This window comes from Pocillopora verrucosa, chromosome 2 (genome assembly GCF_036669915.1).
Source record: "Pocillopora verrucosa isolate sample1 chromosome 2, ASM3666991v2, whole genome shotgun sequence".
In the NCBI taxonomy this organism is placed as follows: Eukaryota; Metazoa; Cnidaria; class Anthozoa; order Scleractinia; family Pocilloporidae; genus Pocillopora; species Pocillopora verrucosa.
In genome coordinates this window covers 18,374,535-18,395,403 of record NC_089313.1, presented here as the reverse complement: position 1 = coordinate 18,395,403, position 20,869 = coordinate 18,374,535, and the positions used below count along the sequence as shown (strand labels likewise).

Below are 20,869 nucleotides of genomic sequence, written 5' to 3'. Positions count from 1 at the left end.
ATAATAAGGACGATCCTATTATGCGGTGCCAATTAACTTTCAAGTTTTCCATGAGAACCTTAAGGTGTAAACTTTTTTTTCTTTTCAAACTGTGTTATATCTGCGTTCTTATGTACAATCCTTCCGGCAACTGTCTAACTAATGATGACCGAACACAGCAGGAGCTAATTTCTTTTTGTAAGTTGCTATTCAGTCACATCGGAAAACTATATTTAATTGCCCCCCCTCCCCACAAAAAAAATAAAAAATAAAAAAAAATTGAGCGCATGAAAGACAAGAGCTTAAGAGAGAGGTTTCCGCCGATATCTTAATTTTGCTATGCTTTGTTCTTTGTTATAATTGTTTTTTTTTGGTTTGTTTTTTTTTATGTGCGCTGTTGTTTCTTTTCAAAACAAAAACGACGTTCTTAATTTTTTTGCTTTATGACGAAGCCAGATGGTAAGATTCGGTATAGATCGACTAACAACATGAGGGAAAACTCAAAATATATACTTATAGAATACAAAAAGAGACTTTTATTGATCACAAATCACACACTGAACGGAGACTCAGCGGAAGAGGCAAATTTTTCCAAGACAGGAAATAGATAAACTTTGATAGAATGAGTTAATAATGATCTTACTCCAAAGTTCTGTCTGAAAAAATATCACTTTCTCACAACGGCTGGAAAGTCTTCCAAATATCGTCTACATTGATGGGCGTAATAATTTCAGTTTTCTCACAGCGCGAAATCCTCAAATACAGCATCACATTAGACATAAAGTTGCAAACAAGATTCCGTTGATATAAATACTAGAGATAGTAATGAATAAATAAGGCTGGTACAAGGTACAGGGAAAAATCTTGAGATAAACAGCGTAGTCATGTTACCCTTTCAGAAGCTCATTTTAAGATGGGCCTGTTTTGTCAGATGATGGGAAGGTCCGCCGTCAGGGGACCCTCCTGCGGATTTAAGCAACAATAAAGTAATGGAATAAGGTTTGCTGCCGTTTTTCTCCCCCAGTTCCTTCCTCGAGTTTGTACATATACTAGCCTTATTTAACAAAGAACGCCTGTCGTCTATTTATCACAACCGTATATCGCAGATTATACAGCACTCTAACAAAAAGCAAGTCTTAGTCCGTTGGCATCAAGATGTATGCGAAGGAGCCATTTTAATAAAAGAACAGCGCTCCAAACAACATCAACAGCAATAGACCTGTGGACATCTTGACACCTACTGCTGAATCAACCGGACCGTCTACCGTTGGAGTCTGGGTAGCAGCTGGAACATCAAAGCTCGCATATACTGTGCGGGTGTGTAGGTCCTGAGTAGGGCGGTAGTTCTCCCCAATGTAGTCAGTGCCGTTCATCATCAAGCGGCGCATGGCGCTAACCTGTTAATCGATGAAAAGAATTACTTTAGCGCTATGCTGCCAAAATCCGCTCGATGAAGACAAAAACAACACCAAAAACAGCACACGCATTTGCAGTCGTTTGATTTCAAAACAACTTATGAGATGTAGTAGTTTGGGGTTAGTTCCTGCCTGCCACAGGGGCACCCGTTTTTGCCTCAAGATAAATCTCTGAGATGGGGAAATCCTCGATTCAATATGCAGAATTATACGGGGGCAATCACTGGGTCGTCTTGTTTTCATAGAAAACGGACTTTCTAATCGTAACGCTCACCTGAGATGAGGATATCTCAACGACATCGTGGAAAACTGTCCATGTTACAGACTCGTAACATCCTGGTGTTGTTAATGAGCCTTGGTACCTGTAGAACTTGCTCGTGTTGGATGGGAAAAGGGGAGAGAAAGGAAAAGCAGGAATGTGCACAGTTGCACCTGTAAAATAATAGAAAATGATAATTAATAAAAACAACAAAGAAAGTCATTTGGGTATGATAAAGCTAAAGACCCTGTCGACTTACTCCGAAAAAACTGAAAGGGTTTAGGTTTAGTTCATGTCTGAAAGAGATTTCAAGAGTAGAGGTATTGAAAGTCGCCTCAAACCACTAAATTAGACATCTCCCTGAATTTGTGATTAACTCACTCAATGTGATCTTCTCGTCCAAAAATAAAAACAGGCTTGTTAGAACGAAACACAATTTGAGTGAGTAACAAAAGAAATAAGACTTACTTTTGTTGACAACTTTCGAGGCATAATTGAGGAATTTGTCATAAGCAGGATTTGCACTTCCGACCTGAAAGGGAACGGTTTTATTGAAGGAAACATCGGGTAAATAGAGGACATTATAAGAATGGTACCATTTTTTTCTATAGAATAACTGTTGGGCCAAGTTGAGATTTCATTTTTAGCCGCTCTCTATAAGCCGATAGACATCTAATTCACGCCTTTGCAAGAGGATTCCAGACGAAACGCACGCAATTCGTTTTGACAAATCAATTATGAAATTACAATTTCATTGTTATCACAACTTTCTCTTTTTTGATCTAACTTTTAGTGGCAAACTCTCTCTAAGGGGGCTGCCGATATCACTGTTCATTTTAGAAATTTTTGCTAAATCTGTACGAGATATCATGTTAAGCAAATTAACTGGAAAACTGCGAAGCTTCGCTTACTAAGTGTGTGCTAGTTTGACAATATCTAGTCCATCTAGTGTTGTTCAAAAACACTTTTAAACGCGAAACGAATCTGATAGGCACATATTTTGAGCAGAAGATGATATAGCGCTTGCTACGATAGAATCAACCCCCCGAATCAAGAGTATGCGTGTGCACAAAGGTTGACGCCTCTCGTTCTAACTTCTGTTTCGACCTCTAGACCAGAACGTCCGTACAACTTGGTGCGCAATTGCAACATTGGCTCACGTCTTTTCGGGTCTTTGCCAAGATTTCTAATCTGTTGCGCCACTGAAGTTTGCGCGTGATCTAAGATTCTATGCATCATTACACGTGACTTAGCACTCAAATACCTCTAAGAAGACACCAAGGACAGCCAAACCGTCAGACTTTGTAGCGGCGTAGGTCAAGTTTGGGTATTTGACATTGTAGCTGACGAAATGGATCTAAGTGAAAGGAATGATCAGGAATGTTAGGTGTGCCATTGGTGATGATGGCAATAACATTCCCTTATCATAGAATGGACATAACTGCCCCCTAGATGCCAAGAGGAAAAATTATTTTACATGCAATGGCTGATTAAATCGTAAATTGTAGAATTTCGCCTTTTTGAATGCAGGATTAATATGGAAGCCTTGAGTGTGAGAGTTATTGAATAGTTTTTAAAGTCAAGTCTTTCATTCAGAAATCACTCATGAAAATTTTGCAGAGAAATTTTCTCTGTACGCACCTCTGCGGAAAACTGCTGTCCATCCAGGTAGTGCTCTGAACCTTTTTTGTTGCTGGGTCCCCAGTGAAGGTGAAACTGAGCGGTGGTGTAGTTACCCACCAGGCCTCCACCATTGACAAAGAACATGTTTTCTGGTATTGACACCTTTAGAGCAGAGCCAGTGTTCATTTGAGTAAAGTTAGCCGAGAGTGTTTTTCCGTAGTTTTGCAAGTTCCAGGCTGAGAACGACCTGTAGGTTGCATTGGTTGAAGTAATGTCTATAGGAGACTGGCTTTTCCCAGAGGCACAGTCGCCTGTCCATCTCAACGGGCCTAAAATGGCAGAAAAGGTTTAAATTTATTTTGACACGAGAAGTGTAATGGACGTCACTCAAGGGCGTGGGTTCCGAAGGTTCAAAGGGGTGCGTGTGCCCATTTCTTCGTTAAAAAATGATCATACTAAAATAGCTATGGATAGCATGCATGTCACCGAATAACAGTGGGGTGATAGGTTGAGATTTTTCTTCATTTATTGTGAAATACCACAACACCGCGTGTCACTAGCCCTGTTGAGATACTCTAGGGGTATGAGTTCTACAGCCAAGGGGCTTCCACCTAACCTAAAAGAAGAACTATCGAACCACACAACTAAACATTAAGGAAGGTAGTAACATTGACTTACCATCAGCACAATTACTGCAGTAGCTCCAGCCTGAAAATTAGGGAATCAAGATTTTTAAATTTCGGAAACACACATAAAGAACTGATGAGACAGTGTTTTTCCTAAATTCTGCGTGTCGAGAATTGTGATCGTTGGGAATTATAGAGGAACATTCATCTTGGAAAGTAATTTCGAATTCATTTGTTCGACATTTATAACTAACCCTATCAGCCGAAAATTCGTAGGGGCTTATTTCTCTTGGAAGGGGTTTAGTCAGGGAGCACTTCTATTCAGAGCACACAAAGTTCTAAACGATGGCTGAGGCAACCAGACTTTCTGATAAGTTACTCTCTAGTTCCTTGTATGAATTTATCTCGATAAAAAAAATGCTGCTACACGAACGCCATACACAGAGGCAACAACAGTATAGTATCATTTACCATAATCAAACGTCTGTGGAAGGCATACAGAGGTATTTCGAACCTATCGTTTTATTTTAGAGAATTAAAATACTTACTGTCGGCTCCCAAGCCAATAGAAATTCCAGTTAGACCAATCAATGTTAACACCAGAAGTTTGGCCATGGTTTACTAATTTGCTTTTTTTCCTGTGCAAGAAAAGAACAGAAAAGTTGTATTTTACTTTTAAATTCCATTTTAAGTTAATCATTGTGGTTGCATGCTTCTTTTTAAAACTTAATATATGACTTTTAAATATAAAAAAAAAACCGTCTGGGTTATACCATGATTATTTTGACAATTTAGACTCATGAATATTTTGGCGACTCTCTTATCCCTCGGATTAGAAGCTTTTATGAATAAAACCCCTTATTCGCTTTTATTCTTTTAAACTTTAATTATTCCGACGGCTGTCAAAGCACAAACAGGCGCTAAATTGATATACTTGGATGAATATCAACAAAACGTTAGTCTTGGTGGTTGAAACCTGCGGTGGTTTATCTCTGTCTTTTTGCGGACTTCTAACAGGAAAATCCACCAAGTGCTTCCTTTTCCGCCGACGTAGCACAAGAGGTTCTTGAGAAAAACAGAGCTCCGTCATGCAGTGATATACGCACTTTCCTTTCAGCTCTCACATTCAGGAAAAACTAGACAAGTTTTCAACAATACCTTATTCAGTTGGCAGTGAACGCTTTAAATACTTTTAAGCCTTTCTATTCGGTATAATAACACTAAGCTTGGTCAAAGCCTATGCATGAAAGAAATTCAGAATGCACCAAATAAAGCAAAAAAAAAAAATATATTGTAGTCGAAACCACTTCTCGCTCTCGTTAGAAAATATAAGATATATAGGCTTAATTACTATCCTTTTTGCATCTGTTTTTGTACATGGATCAACTGCTCAAATCGATAAGTGCAATTTTTCGAGTGCTAGTCTGAACAGCTGAAGTTTTTTCAATGCGCTTGAGGCGTTGGTCTCCCGCCATTATTTCATTGAGTGCAACCGAGACTATCCGCTACGCTGGTTTCCTTAGTACCATGGCGTAAGAAGAAAGCCAATAGCCAAAAATATAGACAACTTCACTACGCAATATCGTCCAACATGTCATGGGAAAATATTACAACAGCTAATAAAGGAATACATGGGCAGAAATTATGGCGATGTACTGGTATCCGTCTGGCGACCACTGATGGCGCCTGAGAAACTTATTTCGACCAGGAAGAGTTTGATTGTTCAGGTCTCATGTCGAAAAAAGCTAGGAGGCATATCAAACGCTTCCATTTGACTGTTTAACTCAAAAGTTAGCGCAATAGGGCCGAGTGAAGGGTTTTATTTCAGATGCGCATTTAGCTAGCAGATGTAATGATGTAATCCAAGACCACTTAGCGCACTTTTTATGAATATCCACTCACTCCGTGGAGGTATTAAAATTTTAGACCGTTTAGGATCGATTTAAGCGATACTAAGGGAAAACGATATGTTCGAACAACCGATATCTTCGCCACTACACTGGTTACTCGGTACTACAAGTTATCTAAGGCGCTGCCTCAACGTCGTTACTGGTTGGCATATGTTGTTAGTTTATGCTTGCTGGTTGGCCAGATACACAGGAAGAAGTCAGTAGATGAGGGTATTTTGCTGTTAGGCTTAGTAAAGTTAACATTTAGGACTGAGAAAAACAGGATTGTAGGATAGCTTACCTTGACGCTTCCGAACCTTGCCTGCCTCACGAATGAAGGAAAGATTAGTGGGGCGGCAGATTAAATAGTAGAAGACCCTTGGGTATCCGCTACAGTCTGATTGGCCGCCCGATTAACGACTCATTGTTCTAGAGAATAATCTGCCTATTTTGGTATGTATTATTGTGTAATCAACATGATTTTAGCATGCGTTGTTAATTAGCTTTCAGAGTTTCCATGTCAACTTATGTTGAGGGCTTAGCTTTTCTTTTCAAGAAGTGTTAAGTATGCTTTCCTCTTGTCTCCCAAAGGACAGATATAGAGCACCGCTTTACAACCTTGTGTGGTAACTTAATTGAAAAAGCGGTTCTCGCGCTCAGCTCGTGTGAGTTTCAGAATTTCTGTTATCGCAGAAAACTTTTGCAACTAAACAAAAACAATCGTATAAGAGACGCTTCTGAATTTCTTTCATTCATAGGCTTTGTTATTTTTGTTTTTTCTTTATTATCAAGGAGAGGTTTAATTTTTTAATTTCGGCAAAGGTAGAACCTAGCATTTTGAGACACAGCTCTTATGTCAATAATGAAAAAAACTGGCCAAAATAGAAATAACATTTTTAAATTCAATAGACAAACGTTTTGCGCTCAAAAGACTTTGTTTGGAGTTGGAGAGTATGATTCTTATCTCCAGCTAAACTTAGAAGAGGCATTGGCAACTACTACCTGTGAAATAGTGGTTTTGTGACCTCGTTTTTTTTACCCGCTTGTGTCTCTCAAAGTCTGTTCAATTTTTTCAACAGCTTGAAAAAACGTTGGATTTCATACGATATTATTATTATGTGCTTGTTTGAAAATATATAAAAGGGGGCAATCAAGTTGATAAAAGAGTTATTTTGCTATTTGGAGAGGCCGCACTTACGCTTTGCAAATAATGAACCACTATTGTTAACTGCTTTGTGTATTTGTTTCACTTAATATTTTTAGACTAATATTAGAAATATTGATCTGCGGTTTGGCACCACTGTTTTATTATCAGTTACCTCGGCAAGTAAGACTCTAAAACGCTTCTTAATCATTCAGTCAATAATGCCAACAAATTCAGTTTACATTTTAAATTATCAAAACATAACCATGCTAGTGCATTAGCTAAACTCACACTTGACAGTGTGAGGGCGACTCGCCCGCCTTACATCCGTTCTGCTTATAAAATTACTCTCTAGAGTCGTCGACCCTTTTAGGTGAATATCATGAAAGTAGTTTGTCATGCCGATCAACATATAAATTAAATGCGTACTCTTCCCACAATTCGCCAAGATTATACCGGCAATGTTGGAAAAGCCTGAGTAGCGGGGTCAAAAGTCAAGGCTTATCGGAGCACAGCTAAGATAACTAGCGGGGAGCATAGTTAATTAATAAATTTGTATGAGAAAGACTTGGTGACTCACTTGCATATTACCAGTGGGCGTATATAAAAGATGAATGAGAAAATAATGACCGCAGTCATCAGAACACTTAACGGCGTCAAGTGGCACTCCACGAAATCATGGGCTGTCTGAGTGTTGGCCATTTAAGAGGCTCTGATCTCAAAAATATACATATATTTTTAAACATTTGTCTCTGATATTGTTCATGATGGTGTTGAATTTAGCCACGACGGCAACGAACCATTTTTTTCTTTTAGTTTGTTTTTTTTGTTTGTTTATTACTTCATGCACCTGTGCAACGGTTTTGTTGATTATTACGTTTGTTTGACCTTGACCGAGCCAGGCTTGCCATAAAAGGGGGAATATTTAAAAGGCAGCAGTGTTAATTGATATTTTGAGATAGCCCCCTCTTAGAAAGCAAAATATTGATACTAGCGCTCGATTTGTACTTCGAAAAATTGTCTGGCTGAGAAACCTGGATCGTCCAAGTATCGTCTTCCGTCAGTCAACTTTGCTATAAACTTAGCCTCCGTAGTTTCCCCTAGCTTGCCAAGCTTTTTCCTTAAAAACATGTAAATATTAAAACTGGTATATCGGAAAATGCACCAATGGTATTGACTTGCGGTTTATGTGTGGCAAAGAGCGGTCGAGAGGTAATCGAAATAAAATGCCCTCTTAACCTATCAAGTCTTTCCCACCTGTTGAGTGATGATCTTGAAAATTGGGGTGAACATGTGAATATCATCAGAAGTTCGGTCTTTAAACTTAAGTGGTGAATGGTGTATGAAATAGGGTCAGGATTTTGATACTTGGGGGGCTGACCATACTGAACACATTGAACATCTCTTTGGTAAAGAAATCAACGTACTTCCCTTTCGTCACGTATTTTGTTGACGTCTGTAGCCGACACGTAGGTTGGGGCATTCTGGGGCCGCCATTGTTGCGATATTGTCTGCATTATTCTCGTCATTGGACTTTGGAACCGGAATTATTATTTTTAACTTTGCTGACGGAATTTTTGTTGTGAAAGAACAGAACGAGTTTGTCTCTCGTTCTTAAAAAGTTTCGGACTGGAAGTAAAAATAGCCTGTGATAGTTACACACTTTTAATCAAAAAATTGCAAAAATCCCAAAAGCAAGGACTATCAGTCATTACTCTGGATCAGTGGGCAGCAATGATCGTTGAACCAACATCAAATGACCTCATTAATCATTACACCCCTGACTAATACTCGTGATCACTGTCCTCTTAACATGAGCAGTGATTACGTAACTATGGAGTGTATGAGACTGTGACTTTTTTTTGTCGATCTGTCTGACTGAAAAATGTTTTTCTCAAGGATTTTAAACTCATTCAAGCTTTAAAAACTGGACACAAAAGGTGAAATAACCGTAAACCATATCACACACGAGCGATTTCTTTAAGAGGCTCTGTATTTTACGAGTTCTCAGAACAATATTTGATGGAAAAGGATTTTTCCGACTTATTAAATCATTGAATAAAGGAGGTAAGTTTCTAAAGAAATTGTGGCACTGCGTTGGTGGGGGAGTCTAATAGGGTAATTTAGTGTTATCAACTGAGTTGAAAACGTAAATTAGCCCCGCCGTAAAGAGTTTAAAGGCTGACGTTACAAGCGTTAGCCTTTCGTCAGAGCGAAAGAGTTCTCAGTATTGCTCTATCATTCTGACGAAGGGCGAACGCTCGAAGCGTCAGCCTTTAAACTCTTTCCGGTGGCCAATTTACATTTCAACTCAGTTGATAATAGTAAATTACCCTGTTATTCAATCATTGGATTGCACAGTTACATTAAAGTTGAGTGTTGTAAACTTCTAAACTTTACACTAAGGTCTTACAAATCGCGACTTGAAGACTTCGGCACATTCAGAGTGCAGCGCTGATTAAAAAAATTACGAATTTTTGAGACTAGCCCGACCAGATGACCAGCTCCCCACTTAAAGTCGTCAAATCACAATGACTTTCTTCTAATTTGTTGTGTGTTTTACTGTAGCGTCCTGGATTCTTTCCGGTTTAATCGATATCCATGAGTGACTAAGATGTGGTTTTCATAAAATCCAGTTTTTCTCATTGACATATTTGAGTTTAGATCAGTTTTAGACAAACAATAAACAGTAGCACCTCTGAGTCGGTGGCCCTTTTGTTGTTGAGACAAAGGATGACCTCTTTATTCTTATGGTCTAATCACAATCAAAAATTGATGAATATAATTCACAAATTTCGCATTTCGAAATTTAACGAGGGTGAAAGGCTAGTTTTTCCGTTGTTTGGATTAGGGTGTTGAGACTCCGTCTAAAAACATGCACAAATAACAGCAGAGACTGCGTGAAAAAAAAAAATCAGGAACGGTAACGGTGAAACGACCGAACCGACGATGATTACGTAACGGGAAAACTAACTCTGCGCACTATTCCCACAAAAACATCTCGGTTAACTCAGAACTCCTAAGATGCTGTCAGCAGGTTTTGAAATTGGTTTTAACGCTAAGAAAAAGGTGAAACTAGCGAAAGAAGAATAATTCGAAGAGTTTAAACGCCATTCCTGGAGACTTAGGAGAAATAGCATCAGTTTAATATTAACTTCTTATAACTTAACTCGAAAGTCAAACGGAAAAATAATAAAACTGATAAAAGGTTCAGCTCAACTCAGTAGTCATTAAGAGAATTACAGAGAAGAATAACACTGTAGTGCTAAAGGAAATTGCTATTGGAAGCGATGAGAAAGTAATCAAACACTCGAAGCAGAAATTTAGTATTACTGGATAACTGCAAGAATCTGAAAACAAATAAAACCTTTAATAAAGTTCACATAAATCCCACAGAAACGGCATTTTGTTGTAAATATTTGACTTTGTTAATTAAAGATATTAAATATTCAGTGCACATATATGAGTTGAAAACAAAACATTGAGCCGTAGGAAAAATGAATAACCGAGAGCTTTTTTGTGAGTGTCAGGGACAAAAATGTCCTTAAATATCCGTTGTACTTCCTGGAAGTTACTGCACCTGAAGACATTACGTTTTCCTCCACAATTCAAACTTTTTTCCCTTGTGTATCTCGAATTCGGGCGGCAAAATTGACGTATAAATATTCTCGAATAAGATCAGACATAATATTAAAAAAACTGAGCCTGAGTGTTGTCCTAAAATAGTTAAGAGAGCGCTGCTCCTGCACTGTAAAATAAAGGGCCGGTTCGTTTGGCAAGAGAATGATAAGCCATGGATCTCTAGCTAGCCTATCAACTTTCCATGAATCAAGGCTCTTTTGAACGGTTATGACGATCAGTGACGTACTTAAATACCGATATTCTAACCTCCAAAATTAGACGGCATAAGAAGTCAAGTAGTCGATTAACGCTAAACTCATTGGATTAGAAAATATCAGGGTTGAGTGGTCGGGTGCTTTCGTGTGGGTAGGTGTGAGTGTGATTGTTCGTCGGTACAGGGTCTCATGCGCCAGTTGTCGCGTATATGATCGAGGAGGCAAAGGGTTTGTGAATTGGCTTTTTAACTGCCGAAGCGGAAAAGCAGATCTACCCACCAACAAGCAAACTATCATCGACAAAAACAGGAAAGCCTACACCGGGTTGGGTCTGACCAATTTATGTCTTACTCGAGTCGTCTCTGAGCGCCGTTTTTTTTAAACTACACCAGAACAAGAAGCTTATCGTCTGAATGTCTGCAGCATGTGATTTAAAGTATTGCTACTCTATCTGGATGGATACTAGCTTCATTTGGATAACCCACAAAAAAATGTTGAGCAAACCAGTGAACATTCCCGTGCTGTAACCTACTTACGATCAGGAGGCTACCTCATCTCCCAATTGTAATAAATCGGGAAAAAATAACCAGAATGTATGAAAAAGAAATACCTTCAAATGGTGTAAATCAAATTGGCAAACTCACGTTTAAATCAGAAGTTCTCAGGTTGAGGTCGTGTCACAGTGAATTGCCACAACGGTGCTGAGCTGCAATAAATATCCACCGAAGTTGATTCTGGATTTTGTCTGACCAGCTTTTGTTTGTTTGTGCAGTGAGCACTATGTGAAGAATTTCCGGCAATCAGCTGTGGTGAATTGATCACTTTGCTATGTCAAATGGGTTTTCAATTGGCTGTCGAACCTTAAAACCAAAATCAACGTAATTAAGATGGCCAATCAATATGCTGGAAAATATCACGTGGAAAAATTAGACCGAAAAATAAATGAATATACAAATAAACGCAAAAAAAAAAACAAAAAAAACTGGAAAACAACAATGACAAAGTCACGCATCGATTTGGCTTGATTGCTTGAAAGCATGGAGCCCGTTTCCTTGACAGCTGTAATAAAGCAAAATCAGTACAATCCCGGTTTTATTTCAAATTACAATTAAAAATCATTCCCATTCATCGCAAAAAATGTTGGTCTCCTATCTTGAATTCTTTTGCAACCCAGTGAATGACTTGACCAAAGATCGGTATCGGCGCCAGAAAACCTCACAAGTAATTGTTGTTAAATGATTCCGTTAGTTGCTTGATCATCACTGATCACGTGCATCTGTTGATCTTTACTCAGAACAAGTGTTTATTTTCTAAACCCAGAGGAACACCTAAAAAACAACCAACTAATCGAAGGTTGACCGCCTAAGAACTTTCCTTGGTATGTTAGGCAAAATTCTTTTTTTAGAGAGGAATCTAAATTAAGTGTCAAGATAAGGAACGGAGATCCCAGCATTGGACGTGTAAAAAATTTAGCCGGTTCATATGTCAAAATACGTAATGTATTGCCAATATGGTTCCTCTTTCCCTACTTGAGCTCTAAACAGAAAACACTATAGATATTACACTTGTATTAGACCGGTGGCGGTCTATCGTCACGATAACATGAAAATATCCTTGGAAATTCAAGCTGTGTGCTGATCGACTCTTCCAGAACTTCTTCTTTGGGTAGCCCAGCCAAGATGTCGAATTCAAAGACGCCAAAAATGAAACAAGGGAATATATTTCTCAACTGAACGTTTCTAACGCTAACAGAGCCATTTTTCGGGATGAAACATAATTAAAATTTTGTTTTAGTTTCGTTTCTCAACAAGCATTTTTGTTAGAATTGCACCGAAATACCCCAACACCCTTGGGCAGTTGGAAGCTTTTCGCTTCAATTTCCATTGTTTGAAATTATCGTCCTTTCTTATTGAAGAGGCGGGGGCTGTAAGTTGACCGAGGGGGGCTAATAGCGACCTGGGAATGAGTAATTGGGTAGATTTACATATATTGCGAGGCTACCAAGCAGTTTTTAGTGTCTTTGTCCGCAGTGTTTTTGTTTTGATCACATGCAAGATACTTTGTGATTCCCGCGCAAACAAGCTTTTTGGAATTCTCTCTGACGACTTTTTAAATGAACTTCATTCGTGACTTACACGAAGAGTGTATGGTATGTACTAATCACGGTAAAAGTAAGCTTTTAAAATTGATTCTGACCGTCATAATTGGAATACCCACGAGTCTATTTCATTCATCGTGTGTCACAGGTGTTAAATGACGGTTTAGTCATCCATAATATCCCTTGGGCACTTAGCTATTGAATCTTGTGAAGTAGCACCAGCGTGGAAAAGATCAAAATTAGAATTTATTGTCTTTGAAGTCCTTTCAGCAGGCAGTCTTTTAAAGAACGCGGAATGCCAACAATAGGCAATATTTTGATTCAGCAAGATGTTCATTAGTGGCCCTCTATTGTTTAGTTTGCTAAATTAGCGTGTGCTTTTTTTTTCTGGAGAGTGATACTTATTGCTTCAGACCACTTTCAAGATACACCTTGAAATATATGGCCTCTTGATTAAACAACAATGAATTTTATTTGGGACATTTTTGAGAAGCTAGTTCCTATTTTAAAGGAATGCATACACTACTAAAGGGGTTGACATCAGCCCTTGTTTTGGCATTGTTAACAAAATTGTAAGGAGAAAGATCTGTGACAAGTGCTATTTTACACCAAAATATGTCTAAGCTTCCTTAAAACCTCACTGATGTGGGAAAGGAAGCGGGCTACCCTAGTCATTTTTAGGATGTGTAAGCGATATAAAAACCCTTATATTTTCTTGGCAACATGTCATGTCTTGTCATTTTACCTGCAAGAAGTCATTTGTTTAATGGTTAGATATGCATGCAATTTCACACTTTCGTGGACATTTGTAGAGATATTTATTATGTAGTGGATTTTCACATTCTTCAGAAATTAGTACCACAAGTGTAGCACTTGATCATCATTTTATACCTAGTAATTACTTCTTTTTTTAACCAAATATGGTTTGCTGATCAAATACCAGCCTCATGTGAATGCTGTTGTAAACCTCCTAATTGAAAAGTAAATGGCAAAGGAAATGTTTGAGCATTAGGGTAACTAATGGGGTGTCTGCCCTAATTTTTGGGGAAAGTGACTGGTAATGGCACTCCAATGAATAGCTCCCCTTGAGAAACTGCTTTGTTAATAACTGAAATTTTTTCATGAAAATGTTTAAAGAAAAGAATGATCCTTAGGAAAGAACCAGCAACAGCTTGTACTGGCTGGTTGAAGAGGGAAAACGTTGCCAAACAACCATTCCTGGGTCTCAGAGCATTGGGTATGAAAAACCAACAAGAAAAAGTCACGCAAAATTGCACTCTATTGGTAAACTTAGGGCCTGGACTAGATATCTGTCTCATGTGAATGCCAGGTTCACTGGTCCATGTTTGAAATAAATTCAGTGGGTTTTTTATCAAGAAAAATACAATTTGTAGTTTGAGTGTAACCCTAAATGTACCCATGTAGCCTTATTGATCCCTGTACTGCTGAAAAGAAATTATTGAAATTCCTTAGCACTGGAGCAATATTGTCTGGTTATCCTACTTACAAGTATATGTATGTAGTACATGGACATTTATGACTGCACTAAAAGTGACTGCAAAGGACACTTCAAAATGTCATCTAGATCCAGTTCAAAAAGGAAAAAAAAAATTCTACCAGTGATACATAAACAAGGGTTATACTACCACAAGCAAAACTGTCAAAACCTCATTTCAGTGGTCCTTTAACCCTTTAACTCCCATGAGTGACCAAGACAGAATTTCTCCTTACAATATCAATACAATATCAAGCAGACAAGTGATGAGAATAAATAAAAATATTAATTAGGGAATTATTAGTTGATGCAATAACAAATTCTCAAAACTAACATCACAAGAACTATTTGGCAGACAGTAAGGAGAATTACTAATGGGATCTTGGGAGTTAAAGGGTTAACCCCCAAATAGATTTAAAACAAATGTTCCTTTTCAGTTTCAAAGGAAACATACAAAAGTACAATGTGGAGAATATGCTTACTGATGTTTGGGTGTAAAAGCTCAAGACATACTCTCAGAGTGCAAGATGCATCAAATTTATTTTAGGCATTATTACTTGAAACATCTATCCAATAAATTTCAATTTGGGATGAGGATGAATGGGCACGTTTGATGAGTAATATTTGATATTAGATTAGCTATCATCGAAATTTGTTTTGCAGATGGAGAAACACAGTTGGTTTATTGTTCTGTTATTTTGCAGGCAGGGTGGACTAATCTCAATTCATCTCTCAGAGGAAACCTGAGGAAGTTGTCAAAGTCATTACGTTTTGTCTCAGCCAGGAGGCCTGGATCTAAGTTAACATTTGACAATGTGATGTCTGAGGCAAAAAATGCTACTATTGGTGTGTATATGCATGGTTTAGTGTTCACTGTTTGCAATAATGTGTGAAAATTATTGTGTCAAAGTAGAATTCATCATCCAAGTTAAGTGAGATAAAACTGATCATTCAGTTTTCATGAGCCTGACCCACAACAGTGTACTAACAGGGAACCCTTCACTTCAGTCACCATCAGAATTAGTAATTCTGATGGTGACTTCCATTGAGGTTGACAAAAATCTGAATAGAATAACAGTTTAGAGGACTGCTCTGCATGGTCCTATGCCATGATAGCCTTTGATTCCTACATTCAACAATTTACTGCAAAAGCTAAGTAAAGTTCACCTGGGTATTTTATTGGGAATGTAACATTTTAGTTACACATTTATCAGCTGTAGATTGTCTTAAATGGGTTGGAAATTAAACTTTCCTCCTTATCTGTTGGTAAACTTCTTTTGATTATGTATTTGTTAAGAAGTATATTGCAGTGTACATCTGGAAAGTGATGAATTTCTTTCTTTAAGCCTATGGTTTATACACGTAATGTACTTCAAACTGAAACTTGACTGTAATGAAGAAAATTCAAAACAAATTTTTCACAATTTACTAGGGGGTAATTCACTTTACATACATAGTTCACTGTACCACATGACCTGTAGAGCCCCGTTCACATTGTTATCGAAAAACAAAATGTTATGTTAGAGCCGCATGTGATGGCATTGGTGTGATGGCGCACTTGTAGTTCTTTCTGCAATTTGATTGTTACGTTAGTATCTCGCGCACCTGTAGTTTTTTCTGTCATTTGATTGTTACGTTAGTATTTAGCGCACTTGTAGTTTTTTCCGTCATTTGATTGTTACGTTAGTATCTGGCGCACTTGTAGTCTTTTTCTGTAATTTGATTGTTACGCTGGATTGATAAGCTGGAAACCACTCCGCTTCGCGTCGTGGTTTCCTACGCTTATCTCGTGTTCTCCCAACCTCCCGCGTGTTTACATCAGGCTATGTAAACACGGAAACCATTTTACATTTCTTCAATCTCGCGCACCTGTAGTTTTTTCTGTCATTTGATTGTTACGTTAGTATCTAGCGCACTTGTAGTTTTTTTCCGTCATTTGATTGTTACATTAGTATCTGGCGCACTTGTAGTCTTTTTCTGTAATTTGATTGTTACGCTGGATTGATAAGCTGGAAACCACTCCGCTTCGCGTCGTGGTTTCCTACGCTTATCTCGTGTTCTCCCAACCTCCCGCGTGTTTACATCAGGCTATGTAAACACGGAAACCATTTTACATTTCTTCAATCACGTGCACTTGTAGTTCTTTCTGTAATTTGATTGTTACGTCAGTATCTTGCGCACTTGTAGTCTTTTTCTGTAATTTGATTGTTACGTTAGTATCTCGCGCACTTGTAGTCTTTTTCCGTAATTTGATTGTTACGTTAGTATCTCGCGCACTTGTAGTCTTTTTCTGTAATTTGATGTTTGCGTCAGTATCTCGCGCACTTGTAGTCTTTTTCTGTCATTTGATTGTTACGTTAGTATCTTGCGCACTTGTAATTTTTTTCCGTAATTTCATTGTTACGTTAGTATCTCAAGCACTTGTAGTCTTTTTCTGCACTTGTAGTTCTTTCTGTAATTTGATCGTTACGTCAGTATCTAGCGCACTTGTAGTCTTTTTCTGTAATTTGATTGTTACGTCAGTATCTTGCGCACTTGTAGTCTTTTTCTGTAATTTGATTGTTACGTCAGTATCTCGCGCACTTGCAGTCCTTTTCTGTCATTTGATTGTTACTTTAGTATCTTGCGCACTTGTAATTTTTTTCCTTAATTTGATTGTTACGTTAGTATCTCAAGCACTTGTAGTCTTTTTCTGTAATTTGATGTTTGCGTCAGTATCTCGCGTACTTGTAGTCTTTTTCTGTCATTTGATTGTTACGTTAGTATCTTGCGCACTTGTAATTTTTTTCCGTAATTTGATTGTTACGTTAGTATCTCAAGCACTTGTAGTCTTTTTCTGCACTTGTAGTTCTTTCTTTAATTTGATTGTTACGTCAGTATCTAGCGCACTTGTAGTCTTTTTCTGTAATTTGATTGTTACGTCAGTATCTTGCGCACTTGTAGTCTTTTTCTGTAATTTGATTGTTACGTCAGTATCTCGCGCACTTGTAGTCTTTTTCTGTAATTTGATTGTTACGTTAGTATCTCGCGCACTGGTAGTTTTTTTTGTCATTTGATTGGTACTTTAGTATCTCGCGCACTTGTAGTTTTTTTTCTGTAATTTGATGTTACGTTAGTGTCTTGCGCACCTGTATTTTTTTCTGTGATTTGATGTTTGCGTCAGTATCCCACAGATTCGAAGTTTTCTTTGTGATTGGACTGTTACCTAATATCTTTCCCGTTATTTTTTATCGTTACGGTAGTATTTCGTCCACACTTACTTACTGCCTTGATAAACCCATTGTTACGTATTGAGAAAGGGTGTGTTTACTGTGCAATCTCTCTCATTCTTCTTTATCTTGTTGCAGTTCTATTTGGTGAACAGCATCATCAGCCATCAATCCTGAAAGCTCAACTGTGTGTCCTTGAAAGAATGGTGTCTCAGAGCATAGAACAGTCACATGGCGCATTCCCTGTCACTGTTGTCTTAGAAATGTTCAACCTACAGCAACAACCTTTACTGGATGCTTATCAAGCCAATGAAATTTCTTTAGAAGAATTAAGAAGTGAATATAAGGGAACCGAAGGATTTTCCATGGAGCATTATGGGTACATTTTGGAAGTTTCCAAATCACTTGGTGCTAAGCTTGTGGCTGGATTTGTGCCAAAGCCATTTTGTAGAATGATTGTTGAGGAGGGAAAGACACGCGCATTGGAAAAAATTGAACAAACTGGGGGCCCGCCCAGAGAATTTTATGTCGATGGTTCTGAGGATCATTACAGGTATTTTCAAGGATTGATCAGTGGAAACCTAGACCAAGTCGTCGACAAGTACCGTCGCATTTTTCCCGCACAGGTTCTAAGAGATAGTTCATTTGCATATACGATCATGGATATTGTTCAGAAGTCAGAGGGACACGCAAGGATTCTTGGAATCTGCGGCTCAGGACACTTAGACTTTAAATATGGAATTCCTGAAAGGATTTCACCTGAGATTCCAACTTATGTGCTAACTTCTCGCACCCTTGATGACCCAGTAGAACATAATGTTGCTGATTGCATATATCAGTACTCATATTAACCCATCACTCTCTACCTCTCATGAGTGACCAAGGTCGAATTTCTCCTTATGATATCAATACAATACTAAGAAAAATATCTATTAGGGGATCACTGGTTGATCCAATACCAAATTCTCCGAGGTAACATCGTAAGAATCATAAGGAGTATTACTACAGAGATCTTAAGAATGAATTGGTTAATACCAGGGGAACAAGGAAACCTCACTCAAGGCTTTTTCTCTCTCCATCTGTTGGGGAGTTAAGGAAATGAAGGCTTGTCTACAGGTTACTTTTGACATACTGCCATAGGTGCAGCACTTGATCTCCCCGGTGGAGATGGGTGAAAGAGAGAGTAAGAGAGAATTAGCGAGACTGAATCTAAGCAGTGGCTTGACAGAAAGAGATGAAAGTGAAATGTAGACATTTCAGATTTTAAGATTTACTTTTCAGTGTTTATCTACACTTTGCACTTTACAATGTAAAGTTATTGTGATTAGACAATACTTTCTTGTCAGACCTGGTATGAGATCAAACCACCTCGATGTAACCTTAACTGATACAACCCTTCTTCCTACCATTTCTAAGGTTGAAATTCAACTACTACTTTGGAGATTGTATTTGGAGAAATACAATATTACTAGGAAGATTCAGAATTGTAACTTTGACTACGTGACAACCGTACGTTGTACAAAATAACCCTTAAACTTCTCGAGATTAATTCAAAATTCTTTGTCCTAGCTGTATGTACCATGTACTATCTGAGTAATTGTGAGGAAGATTTGGTCAGAAGTCAACATAGAGCCTTCCACCTGCTAATTTGTTTCAAAAGTGTTTGTTCTAGCCGCATGTACTATGTACCATGTACCACCTGAGTAATTATAAGGAGAATTAAGCCAGAAGTCACTATACAACCCTACACCTGCTGAATATACTCAATTTTCTTTCACCTGAGTTTTTAAAGTAACTTCCAGTTCAGTGTCGGCGTGAGCCATACAGGATCGCATTGGTTTTACCTTGCTCCACCTTGTGTTTTGTTTAGAAATTTTGCGCCATCCTCTCGACTAATCTGATAAAAACCAAAGTCAATCTTGTCTTGTTCATCAGCGTTAATTCTCACTTGTGTACTTGTGTTTACTTTAAGTTATTACTGGCTCCTGGCGTTATTTTATTATGCTCTGACTAGTCGTTTGTATTAATTAAATTATGTTATTAAGTGAGATATGAGGGGTGAAGGGTGATGTACAAAATATTCTTTAGCGATTAATTATCAGTTGGTGATGATTGATATATAACGTTGGATGGAGAAAAATAGGGGTATTTTGTAAAAGGCACTCCCCCAGTCACAAGAAATAATGAATAAAAACAGAAGTTGTGTGTCATTACTTCCATGTGAAAGAGTGAACGAGATACAATCGTGGAAGATAACATAACCAAATAGAATCAGTCAGAAAGCTATAAAGAAATCGTCCTATGAGCTCATTTCTTTGCAGTAAAAGATGATCTTAGTCTTACGAAGGGATGTAGTTATATGTAAACGTAGAATTTGATCTGGCTCGCAAATGAAATCCCCGCATTTCGTCTCCCATGTTAATAATAACGTTATCTTCAACTTAAGTCATTCCATATCACAACAAGGATCTGTCTAGCTTAGGTGTGTTTCTAAGAACTGAAAAGAGGGAGGATATCATCGAGATGTGATGAAATTCCCAAGCAAGGTTCCCAGCAGCACGTTAAACTATTCGTCTAGGTGTATATGAAATTGATTCTAAGAATCACATGTTTTACTCGTCACTTTGCCGAGATAGCTCAGTTGGGAGAGCGTCAGACTGAAGATCTGAAGGTCCCTGGTTCAAATCTGGAGGGTTCCCGTGAGCCCTGAATAGTCCCGGGTCTCGGCATTTCATTTTAATATTATACATGCTTTTTTTTTTAGTTTAACTTAGCAAGTCGGCTCACTTTCTAAACGAGATACCTCGATGCTCAGTGCAAAGAACACCTGACTGCAAAAACCAGCTGACGTTTGAACAATTAAGCAGGAACTTGATATTTTTTCTCCTTTTCTTCTGATTCTTCCATATAAAAAGCGTGATATCTTTTCATGATAGTATATTTTTCGATATAGCCAGTTCTATTACATTGTTAGTTCGTTGAACTTTTCCGTTAAAACTGAAATTGAGGAAGAGAGTCGGAAAATGGATACACTGCTGACTCATCAAAGATGAACTTTTCAAATTCCATGCTTCGTGTGGCTGTAATCAGAACTAATTGTCACCTATAACGTAACACATCATTTGCCGAGATAGCTCAGTTGGGAGAGCGTCAGACTGAAGATCTGAAGGTCCCTGGTTCAATGCCGGAAAGCTTAATTGAGCTTTGAATAATCCCGGGTCTCGGCATTTCCTTTTTTAAAATGAGTTCATTTGTGCGTTTGTTTATTTTCGTGCTAGATTTTCCTGTTGTTAGTA

The 20,869-nt window shown here is 38.1% G+C and overlaps 2 protein-coding genes and 2 non-coding genes across 6 annotated transcripts; 3 read left to right on the top strand and 1 right to left on the bottom strand.

Moving 5' to 3' along the window:
- Window positions 1-492: 492 nt before the first annotated feature.
- On the bottom strand, window positions 493-11,565 carry LOC131790672 (carbonic anhydrase 1). 3 transcript variants are annotated; one of them, XM_059107905.2, is made up of 8 exons: window positions 11,416-11,565; window positions 4,451-4,540; window positions 3,955-3,984; window positions 3,295-3,605; window positions 2,918-3,010; window positions 2,122-2,185; window positions 1,669-1,826; window positions 493-1,376 (listed from the first exon to the last, which is right to left on the bottom strand). In XM_059107905.2, exons 2-8 carry the CDS (start codon window positions 4,515-4,517, stop codon window positions 1,155-1,157), a joined length of 945 nt encoding a protein of 314 aa, XP_058963888.1. In that variant the 5' UTR covers window positions 4,518-4,540; window positions 11,416-11,565; the 3' UTR covers window positions 493-1,154. The 3 variants fall into 3 exon arrangements, with proteins under 3 accessions (XP_058963888.1, XP_058963890.1, XP_058963889.1); XM_059107907.2 differs by having other exon boundaries at window positions 11,382-11,472; XM_059107906.2 differs by lacking the exon at window positions 11,416-11,565 and adding an exon at window positions 6,093-6,131.
- Window positions 11,566-12,789: 1,224 nt separating this feature from the next.
- On the top strand, window positions 12,790-19,749 carry LOC131790670 (uncharacterized). The gene is made up of 3 exons (XM_059107904.2): window positions 12,790-12,920; window positions 15,069-15,210; window positions 17,712-19,749. The coding sequence occupies exons 1-3, from the start codon at window positions 12,885-12,887 to the stop codon at window positions 18,422-18,424; spliced, it is 891 nt and encodes a 296-aa protein (XP_058963887.1). The 5' UTR covers window positions 12,790-12,884; the 3' UTR covers window positions 18,425-19,749.
- Window positions 19,750-20,199: 450 nt separating this feature from the next.
- Trnaf-gaa (transfer RNA phenylalanine (anticodon GAA)) lies at window positions 20,200-20,302 on the top strand. The gene has a single exon. It is a non-coding gene; the product is annotated as a tRNA-Phe (tRNA).
- Window positions 20,303-20,697: 395 nt separating this feature from the next.
- Window positions 20,698-20,800, top strand: Trnaf-gaa (transfer RNA phenylalanine (anticodon GAA)). The gene has a single exon. It is a non-coding gene; the product is annotated as a tRNA-Phe (tRNA).
- The last annotated feature ends 69 nt before the right edge of the window (window positions 20,801-20,869 follow it).